This window comes from Chroicocephalus ridibundus, chromosome 4 (genome assembly GCF_963924245.1).
Source record: "Chroicocephalus ridibundus chromosome 4, bChrRid1.1, whole genome shotgun sequence".
Lineage (NCBI taxonomy): Eukaryota > Metazoa > Chordata > Aves > Charadriiformes > Laridae > Chroicocephalus > Chroicocephalus ridibundus.
Window position 1 is genome coordinate 3,827,707 of NC_086287.1, and position 11,222 is coordinate 3,838,928.

The window sequence follows — 11,222 nt, forward strand, 5'->3', positions numbered from 1 at the left end:
TATTAATTCCTCACAGGCAGGAACTCTTGCAGAGTATCATAGAGAATTTGATAAAATGGGGAAAGTTACTTGTCTTACACATTTAAAGCTTTAAGTGTGCGTGAACGCTTCAGTGCCAGTATATGTTTCACAGAAGCCTCTACCAATTTGACTTCTGAACACATCTTCTAAAAGCCTGAACGGGTTTAGAATAAGCTATAAGCTGTGTTTTTAATTAATTATAAAACAAATGCAACATCCTTACCACAGCACGACTGGCAGAGAAAACAGTTGCAAGGCACTTACTCACAGAAGGCCTATATCCCATGCCCGTGCTGCACTGCCACTTGATTTTAGGCTCCTGAGGGCTCGCAGAGAATTTTTTTTCTCTTATACTTCTCTGAGTGACAGCATTCAAATGCTATTCCTGCTAGGAAAACTATAGCCTTTTTAGCACTTCTGAGAAATTCAGTAACAAAGCTTTTTGCCTTTTTTCTTTTTTTAATGTTCCAAGAAGGACATCGGTAACATAATGCCCATTTAGCGCCACTCCTTGCTTTAAAACTGTCCTTAACGTTTATCTTACCCCAATTAGAGACCATCATAGACAACAATCCTGTAACATAAAAAAAAAACAGTTCCATTTATTTTGTTTTAAAGGAAGTATTTTTTAATGAAATGTGCACAAAATTATACAATATAAAAATTGAATTTGATTTATAAAAATATGTATATTTGAGTCCAAAATACTTAATTTGAAAATAAGAAGAGTGCTAACTGGATCACAACACATTTCAAATTGCACCCTTTTCCCTTACCCCCCCTCCCAATAAAAAGTTTTTGTTCCCTTTGTTCCGCTTGATTTTGTTCTCGCATCATCAACTTTTTAATCTCTAATAAAAACAGTTTTAAATTGGCCCTGAGGTACTGATCAGATTGATGCAGTCTAGGTCATTGGCTTCATGCACAGTAAAACAACCAGTACGTACAAATCCTTAAAGGAACAAGATTTTTTATCTTCTGAGGCAGAATATTTCTTGTAGCTGATGAGCGCTTGGCTACAACTAACAAGTTATTCCTACTTATTCTTAAAAGATCCTGGTTATATCCAGTAGGCGGTGCACTACTTTTCATATTCCAGATAAATGTATCTTGTATGAACCAGAAGACCTATTACAACTGGACAAGAAAAACATGTTACTGGTCAAATTGAACTTGGAACTGCTGCAGAGCTGGTTCACCACAAACAAAACGCATCTCCACTTCTACTCCACTCTGCTCACAAAGATTGCTTACAGGCATGAAGAAGAAGTGCCTGAAGCGATTTTCTTTAAATACTGTAGAATGAAGACTGTATCTATTAAACAAAACCCTCTGAAACATTTGATCTAGTCATTTAGCTGAGGCACAGCACTGTATCTCCTACTGGAAGTCTGGAATTGACAATCGATACTGACAGGTATTGGAGCAAGTACTTACAGAACTGCACCTGCCCAAAAGGCTGACAGGTGGAAACTTCTGTATTACCCGTTGTTCCTTTGCTTGGATACAACCCCTGATATTTAGTATACTATGATTAAAAAAATACTTTTGCAAATCATTTAAGGGAAAACCTTAATAAAAAGGTAAGTCCACTTTACAGCAGTTTCCATTAACTACAGTCAAGTATTCAAGTGTCATCTTCTAAACGAGGAGCACCAACTGCAATAAAAACTCGAAAAAAATTATCAATCTCACAACATTTATGCAGAGTAGTGGTATATTTTGTGCTGACACCCGGCCTTCACAGTAATGGCACCATGTACTAAGAACCTGAAAGGAGCTAAAAGTCACACAGGTACAGTAGCAAAAAAGAAGCCTCTCAAGTTTCTATTTATGTAGTTAGAAGGATGTTTGCAGTAACAAACAGTCCTACTCATTCAAGCAACAATGATTTCGGAGAACTTTTCCCCCTCACATAAGGGATAGTCCCCAGAGGCCTCTACAGCCCTGCATGTCTTTAAGCTTGTGCAATTTCTCCAGTCTTAAGTTAGGTATGAAGGCCATTTTTCGAAGTCTGTTCCAAATTAAAGATGAAAACTGAATCTGGTCTACTTCATAAATCCTCTGCAAGTTTCTTACAACCACTTTCCAAAAAAATGTGAAGGAGCAGGAATGAACTAAAACACTGCAGAGGACTTGGAAGAGGAACTGGATCTGGAGCGACCTTTGAAGAGAACAAACTGTGGCGAAAGACAACTGGCCTTCGCTGGGTATCACCAGAGGAAAGTCAGTACCACATACTGATTCAGTAGGCTTTCACACCTCTCCACTAAAAAGAAACCAAATTGTTTTCTTGTTTGGTTTTTTTTTTTTTGCTGTGGTTTTTTTTTTTGTTTGTTTTGTTACAGTACAGACTTTTGTTACCCAGGAGCACAGATAACTGCAGCATACTTATGAGGTGAGCTGCAACTTCCAGCAGGCATGACCAGACTCTGTGATATAGGTTACAAAAGGAATAGTAAAGAATCTTAAAACATTCACAGAGGTAAAAAGAGACTACTGTAAACATCTGAGAGATGCACACAATTTCTTTGATAGTTTCAAGAGGATACTTCCTTCAGGATGATGAAGGCACTTGATACAGACATTTGATTTCAACTGGTTAATTTTCAATCTGGCAAATTTTCTGCCAAGAAAAAGCCACCACAATAGTTACTAGCCCTCCTGCACTGCAGTCTTAGGGCCTGAGGTTACAGTTGTCTTAGTATTCTTTTACGGAGCGCAAATGTATTTGATAAATTATGGAAGATATTATCTTATGCTAATGAAAAAAAAAAACCAAACCCCAGTACACAGCTAAGAGATCTACCCCTGCCTTTCACCCTGCAGTTATAACAGCACACACAAATAAAAGATATCCAATCCCCCCCCCGAAATTTTAAATTACAGTTGCCTCAGGAGTGTCCCACGGATGTATTTCCAGATAACAGTACAGCAAATATTGTTTTCAGGTGGGTAGTAGAACAAAAGTGTAAGAATTTCTACCAAATGGAGTTTAGGTCTTCTAAGTTAAAATCTCTTCAAGGAAGCATCAAGCTACAAGGCATTACCTGAATGGCATTTGTTTTTATGTTAATCTTCATCTGACCACAAATCAGCCTATTAACGCACATAAATTAATGTCAGAGTAAGTAACAGGAACCAATGATATTGATTCTGGTTCAGAAGAGAAGAAGGCACTTTTAGTTTTTTTCATCCGTATCTGTGGGATAGGGAAGTGTTGTTATACAGATTTCAGCTGGTTTCAGTGTTCAGTTGCAAGAGTTTCTTTTCAACTTTGTCTGCCACCAAATTCATATTACAGCCCCGAAGAGCTTTTATTAAGTCAGCCACCTTCGCATCTCTTCCCTTCCACTTCTGCCACTCTCGGAGTGACTGATAAAACTGTTCACGCAAGTTATATGGATTGGCTGCCACTATTCTTTCCAGTTTCACTTCAGAAACGTCAAGTTTTCGCACCAGCATTTTCCAGTCTTTCCCAACGTTATCACATATGACTTCAATAGCTGCCTTCTGAAAACCTGAAATAGCAGAAACATATCAAGTTAGTGATGGATTTACTAAGAAATGGTGAATATTTTTAAGTTAGGGTTGGTTTTTTTTTAGCAAAACGTTACTACTCTTGCTGCTTTGCAAATACTGAAAGTCACACCACGTTCTGAAAAGCCACTGGATATACTTGCAATCCCAAGTACATAGCAGGATTTCCAAGTGACCATTCGATTAAAAAAAAAAAAAATAAACGGAAGAAATTAGAAGTTTCCACCCCGGAAAACTGTTTGCAGCATATGCTGCCCTCGTGGTATGTTTCCAGGGTGCAACACAGCCCCGTGCAGCAGTTTGTAGCGGAAACACCCTTAGCAGTGGGCTGTGCTACAGGAGGCACTGAGGGCAGCCCCGCTCTGTGTCCGCTCTCGGCATACCCACCGCTGGGGGATGCCTACAGATTTACTGGGGTTGGCTGGGGAGGGGAGGAAATGAAAAAAAAAGTAATCCACCTACGTTTTTCGTGTGCATCTGGTTGATCATCGGGAGCATTAACTTCCCCTTCCTCTTCGAACTGCTTTAGCTGTGAGACCAAGTCTTCCCTTTTAATGTTCTTAAACAATTCTTCAAGAACCGATACCTTGTCGCTTGCAATTAGCTGCTGCTCGAGGAGGATGCCAAAGAGATCCCTACCGCTCCGCACGGACTCCAGTCTCCTTTTCGAAATTTCCTTCCGGCAGAGAAACTTCAGGGAATCAAGCTCAGAGTCCGACAAGCTCGAGGAGAAGGAGTTCAGCAGAATCAAGAACGGATCCATGGCGCCGAGGCCTACACCGCAAACCACAAGCAGGCCCCGGGGCGAGACACCGGCGGGGAGGGAAGGCTGGCGGAGTCCCGTCCCCGCCCCCCGCAGGCGGATTAGCGTTCCTGTTTTCACAGGGAGACTTCCCGGGAGGCCGGAGGGCACGGGGAGACGAGACGAGACCCGGCCCTGCCTGGCCCCGGCGCCGCCGCGATGGCGGAGCGCTGACCCTGACCCCCGCCCGCGCGCCGGAGGCGGCCTTGCCCGGAAATCACATGACGGCGGCGGCGGCGCGTTCCCCTCTGCCCGCCACAAGATGGCGGCTGCAGAGAGGGCTGTGGCACGGCCGGCCGCGGGGCTCGCCGCCGAGGTTTTAGAAACCCCGCGGTGCTCAAAAGGCCTTCGGAGGCGAGCGGGTTTGTTTAATGGTGCCGATTGCAACAGGTGTGTTGGAGCCAAGCTCGGCGCGGTCAGTCTTCTGCTGTAGGAGGAGCCGAGCCGGGTCTCGGTGCCTCAGCCGAGCTCTAAGTTGGGGGAATCCTAAGTTCCCCGTTTAATAAGAATTATTTGCCTTTTTGTGAGGTACCTAAACCTACATGGGTTAGGTTTTGGGGTGGTTTTTTTTTTTTTGCAAAAGGGGAAAAGGAAGTACAAGGATGAAAGGACTAGCTCGGCAAAGAACAATAAAGGCCGCGTCAGAGCTCCCAAGGAGGTGCTGCCGTTCACTCCACGTCCCTCCCTGGCAGCTGCCCGGGAAAGCGGCCTCTGCCCTCTGTGCCTGGCCTGAGACCCCTGGCCTTGCCTTGCAAACACAGGGCTTGCAGCCTGTGCTTCGTTCCTCACAAAGATTAACTGTGACATGAAGTAACTCCTGACCTTTCGAAGGGAAGAAGTGGGGCAAATGTTACTTCCTTTTGTTTTGAAGGCAATTTTTATAGAAGGTGAAAGGTGGTGAACTTTTCCTAAAGGGGAAAGTTCCAAGTTCATCCCATCATTTCTAGGTCCCCAAAGTTCAGAAAAAATGTAATGTTTTTTTCTTCACAGCATGTGTAGGTAGTTCAGGAATTCCCTTCTTTTCTGAACCTGGCATGTTGATTCCCCTAGCTACCCCATTTCCAGTACAGTCTCTTAATTTATTATTGTTGCAACACACAAATAGACCTACAGTCCTCATCATAAAATGATTGCCATCTCAGATACGCGAGCTTAAGCATTAGTATTTTCTGCATCTACTTCCCCAGTCTCGCGTTCCAACATCATGAACAGCTCCACTCCCAAAACATTTCTAAAACTCCCACAGGCACAAGCCCTCCTTAGATAAAACTGCCAGATTTTCAGCATCCTGTTTCAGTCCGTTAGACAGAGCTAGTCTTACACGTGATCAAGAAAGCCAATGTCTGGAACTGGCTACATGCACAAAGCCCATCTGTGCATCCACAGCAGTGGGCACAATGACAAAAGAAAATACATATTTAATACTGAATACAAGATTTGTTTCCCATATAATCCTCCCAGGTTATATGAACAGTGGGCAGCCTCATCTCCTGCAAGTAAACATTCCCTTAAAATAATTTTCTTTGCTATAGCATTAGCAATATTTTCTTTGATTTTAACCAGATAACCCCCAAATTCACGATAAATTTGTGACTTCCATCACCCTCCTTCAGCACCCCCTCCCCGTTATGTTCCTCATCCGGGAAAGGTGACAGGCACCTAATCATGCCAACCTGAAAAAGCAATTAACATGCGTGTTACTCCCAGTCTCTCAGGTGAAATATAAAAAACCTGTTGAAAAGAGATTTTTGTGTAGTCCCTAAATGCTGCAAAGTGGAGGGAATTAACCTGTTGCAGCGTCTGACGGTAAAGTAAATAGCGAGAGGAACTGGCACTGAGAATTGGAGGTGGGGTGAGCTGTGAGTTGAGAGATGTATTTTCTTTCTGCAGTCCTGAATATGCTTTAAACTGAAGGAAAAAAGATTAATAAAAAGAGTAGTGTGATGCCAATATATTGAGAAATATATTTGCAGCGTGTGGATTAATTTAGAAAGCAAATGTAAGCCCTAGTAACAATAGAAGAAGTATAAAATCCAGTTAAATAAAAACCTCATTTTAATTTTGTCAAGGAAGATGACTCTACAGAACAGGAGGAACCAAATCACACGGTGCATAGCTTGTGCCTGGTGGTGGCAGCCAGCCGAAGTCAGAGGCAAGTCTACATGAAGGAAGTCTAAATCAGTGTAATTTATATCTTTATTCTCTGTCCCTTGACATGCAATTGAAAACAACATCAACTAAGATTTTAGTAGTTTCACAGGAACTTAGCGGCCAGATTCAGCACTGATGTACAAGGAGGTGTGAAAGTGATTCCGTACGTCAGTGTAACTCTGAGGGAGTCTAAATTAGTAACAAACGTGGAACTAAAAGATACAAATCATCATTTAATTAAGATATAAATCATCACTTGAATGCTTTTAAACTTCCTCCTAATGCCTGGCGTAGTGATTTAGTAGTCCCTTTTATTATGTCTGAATCTGACCCGTTAACTCTACTTTGACACATTCACAGATGGAAATACCCAAGGAACGTGCTTTCCTCCAGTTATTTCCTTTGAAAGCAGTTCACGGGGCTTTAGCAAAGAAAATATTTGCCAAGGTCAACAGATCATAACCGCTCCACATCAGAACAAAACTTAATAGAAGTGATTTATTAGGCCAGCTCAGATTTCAGTAGAAGTTTCCCAGAAATTAAAGTGCTATGAGTGATCCAGTTCCTAACTAAGTTAGCGGTTTCTTGAGGCAAGACTTGCAAAATGCTGCAGAGGGAGCTCGAAGCCTGGGAGTGTTTCAAACTGAGCCTTTTGACTTCGTGGTTTTCACTGAAGGAGCAGGGGAAAGAACAAAACGGGTTCATTTCTGCCGAGCCTTCAGTGAGGTGTCGGTCACCAGGGCATTCAGGCAACAAACAGCCGGTTAGAGACTGTGGACACGAAACGGCGAAACGCATGGCTGCTCTTCGCGGGGTCTTTGCACCGTCACATTGTGTGAATAAATGGGTGGCTGAAAGGTTGCTTGGGAGGGTTCATGACTCAAAAAAAGCCCTGAATAGTAAACGTTTTGGTAAAATGTATGTAGCTGTACTGACCCACAGGTGACTGAGATGCGTTTGCATGGAAACTTCAAAAGATGCTTTGTATTTTCCAGCCAAGGCAACATACATTTCCGGGTATCCCTTCTTCTTCGCTCTAGCATCCTACTCTCATCTGCCGTGGGGCTGTGGAAATGTCTGACAGTTTCTGCAGGCACTGCAATCCCTCTGATGTAATCTGATTTGCTATTAGTGCTCATTAACATGTGTGCGAGTTGCTGAGTCTGCCTTCGGTGACTGTTTTCTCCATCACGGTCAAACAACTTACTCTTCATATGACAAATAGCTTTCTGTAAATATTAATAGTTTGCCTTCTCTTTTCTGCCAGCCCCTCTTCACTAACAAGGGGTGTGCTTGCAGCCTGCTGTTGGCACACCAGAACTAGTTTTAATCTCGCAATTTCAGATGCTGGTTGCAACACAGCTACTTCAGCCCAGTATGTGGCATGCTCAAATCAGAGATGGTAACGCAGGTATTCAAAGAAATCTCTCTCCTTTCTGAGGCCCACAGCAAGGGCTGCACGCACCGGTAGAGTTTCCAGTGTTAATAGATGTATTTTTCTTCTTCGTTTTTGTTCTGAGCTACAACGTACTTTGCTTATCTTTGATATGTTTAAAGCTTAAATCACTGCTGCTAGTTCAGTCCTGTCACGTGAGGGTGAAGCTCTGCTCCCGGGTTTGTAAGGTGCAAAGGATTTGCTTCTGCAGGATCTCCTGTCTGGTTTTACAGAGCAGAGAGAGGTGAAAGACTCAATGGATCAGGGCTTCACAGACTTGATGGTGGTGTTGCTATGCGGGATGAAGAGATAGTCAATAGGTGTCTTCAGAGGCAGAAACTGGAATCAAGTCAAGGAGTGCTTGCTGCTCTACTGCTGTTTCTTTACAAGCTGCTTAATGGTAGTTATTAGATTGGCTGGGCTGATTGTCAAGGTGGAAGTAGAATTGTCAAAGGTGTATTTGTTTGGTTTTTTAGCAAGCGGAAGGAAAAGAGGAATATCTATACAGTGGAGGTGGCGTCAAAATTCAAGCCATTCCATTGCGATAAGAGAAATCTTTATGCTGATGTGCACGCACCCTGTGGGTGGACTGCATGGTGCTTTCAAAAGCCCTGCAGCTAGAGAGGGGGTTGCTCTTGCCTTTTGGACCCAGCAATAAGAAATGTGATGGGATGCATTTTCTAGTTGCATGAGTCCATAGAAACTAGAGTATTTAGGAGCTACAGTGTTTTTAAATGAAGCAGCTGATAAAACTTTTCTAGCCTATCAGACAACTCAATAGCAAATAACCCATAAAATTCTCATCCCTAACAGTTCTGAAACACAGGTTGGACAGACTTCTTGGCTTAGGGAAGATATATTTAACCCTGTCTTAGTGCTGAGAAATTGTTTCTCTTTTGAGGTCTAGTCAATATTCCACTTCTTTTATTGAAACTGCCATTCTCTCTCAAGGGAATTAGGAGCATCTCAGTTTTTCGTTTTTGTTTTCAAGGTAAGAGCAGTATTAAAAAAATGCAAACCCCTCCCTGCTAGCTGAATTGGGCAGTAACAGGTTTTTTCTTTGCTTGGTTGCTTGCTTTTTTATTCCTTCAGTGTCTAAATCAGTGACTAAACTGATTTCCATAAAATTTCTTAATATACTTATTCAATGCCTCTCATCCATTGTTTGCAAAATCCTAAAATGCGTGTTTTCAGCAAAGACAGTTTCCGCATTTTCTTTTGTGAATTAATTGATCCGTCCATGTTTCTTTTGTCTGTCTTTGTTCTGTTGCTATAATGTCGAGCATAGAAAGAAGTGCTCTAGTAAAGAAACTATTTATGAAGAGACTTAGGATCCCAGGAGAAAACTGTCCGTGACAAAGGGGCCTATAAGAAATGTCAAATTACTGTGTGTTGAAAGAGAGAAAAGTAGAAGCAGAGTGTGGGAAAAGTAAATAAGTATAGAAAAGAAAGTGAACTCCAGCATGAATAGGTTGTTTACAGATAAAAGATCTGGCCAAGTAACAACAACAACAAGCAATATGTTGTTAACAGATGCTTGAACTTAATATTGAAACAGAAGAAGTGTTGATATAATTCTGTTGATATAGTTCCGTTGTGTTATTGTTGGCAGAAGAAGTTAGTTTAACTTTAGGGGAAGGGTAAATTGTAGACTTTTGTTTATTTTCTCCAGCTAAAAACCTCGGACTTGACTTTTTACCTATTTTTGTAGTGAATTTTCATCATACCATGTAAGTATGAAATCATTCAGACAAACATTTCACATGTCAATAAAGCTGTGTGTATATATTAGGCCAGCACATTTCATTCCTCTAAACAGTATTTAATACTCAAAGCTCTGCAACATCAATTTTGCACTTGGAAAAAGAGAGAAATGGAAAATGAGGTTGTCTGCACAGGAATGTCATTGTGAAATAAGCTAGGGAGGAAATAAAAAACCTCCCCAAATAGCAGTGAATGATCATTAGATCTCTTTTTGGGCCCTTTCTGTTTCTATTCTATTCAGTCCCTGCTGGAACTAGACTAAGCTGACCTGTAGAGCATTGGAAGTGTCCGCTCTCTGAGGGTTACCTTAGAATTGCTGTCTGAGGCAGTTATTCTGAGCAGTTTCCTCCTGAGGGTAAACCTACCGCAGAACATGATACAGAGATGCCAAATCTCCTGTTAACTTATGCCGAGGTACGTCCACAAACCTGTCTTCCACAGTGCCTCACAGAAATACCGGCGTGGGTCTGAAGGCAAAATATCTCCCTTAGGGTGGTGAAGAGCCACTGGAAATAAGCAATTTGTGAGTCCAAAACTCGCTCCGACCCCGTGACTCTCAAACCCATGCTGGGACCATGCCCCATTGCGCAGTGGTGGGATCTACGACTGATGGAGAGCAAAGCAAAGTTCAGATACGGACTGGAAGTTGCTATTCATCCAGGGAAATAATCCAGCGGTTCTGATTGCCAGGCTTGAAAGCTACTACTAATTAATTTCTGAAGAGTATATAAATTTTTGTTCTTTGTTTTCCTGAGCTGCTACATTGCCAGTTCCCAAGCCCTATAAAAACACGAAGAGGTAAATACTTACCACATTAAGATTTATTTTCTTCCATAGAAAATAAATGGAGGTGTTTTTCTTTGGTCTCCTTCTTTGCAATGGAAAACACAATATTCTGAGCAGCTATAAAAAAGGTTAGGCTAACTTAAAATTAATTATTTTGCAGAAAATGGATCAATTTTGCACTGGTTTGCACCACTTGGAAGTATTTCTTACAAGCATGCAAATAGTGCTGTAGCACAGGACTCCATCCTCCCAGCTAAGGAAAGTGGGTTTTCGCCTTTTTTTACTGAGTACAGCAGCGCTCAATTGTCCGATACACAGCATTGCAGTTGAAAAAGTAGTGGCAGGGATATTTTTTGTGTGTGAATCTTCCAGCTGCAATCTTTTGTGCATTGAGAGACGCTGCTTTGGACCTGGTCATTGTCATGGAAGTGGTGTGAAAAAGGTAACCTTTTTCCCAGCCATGTCTCTGCCTGTCGAGTGGCCTCTTCACAGTCCAGAAAATCCTTTGGCCTCTAAATGTCTGCCAGAGTTACTAAAGTTTTGCTTTAATAAATATAAATGAAGGAGCCTGGCCACACTTGGTTGATTTCTGAGTTAAACTCAGGTGTTGTGAGCCCACTACAGTGACTGGACACAATGACAAACCAAGAAAGGTGGATACATTTCCTAAAAACAAGCATTACCTTAGATACCCACGACTGGCGGTAGAATTACCCATTAGAG

General features: G+C 42.0%; 1 protein-coding gene across 1 annotated transcript; it reads right to left on the reverse strand.

Moving 5' to 3' along the window:
* Positions 1-632: 632 nt before the first annotated feature.
* Positions 633-4,607, reverse strand: FADD (Fas associated via death domain). The gene is made up of 2 exons (XM_063333784.1): positions 4,024-4,607; positions 633-3,542 (listed from the first exon to the last, which is right to left on the reverse strand). The coding sequence occupies exons 1-2, from the start codon at positions 4,322-4,324 to the stop codon at positions 3,256-3,258; spliced, it is 588 nt and encodes a 195-aa protein (XP_063189854.1). The 5' UTR covers positions 4,325-4,607; the 3' UTR covers positions 633-3,255.
* Between the last annotated feature and the right edge of the window lie 6,615 nt (positions 4,608-11,222).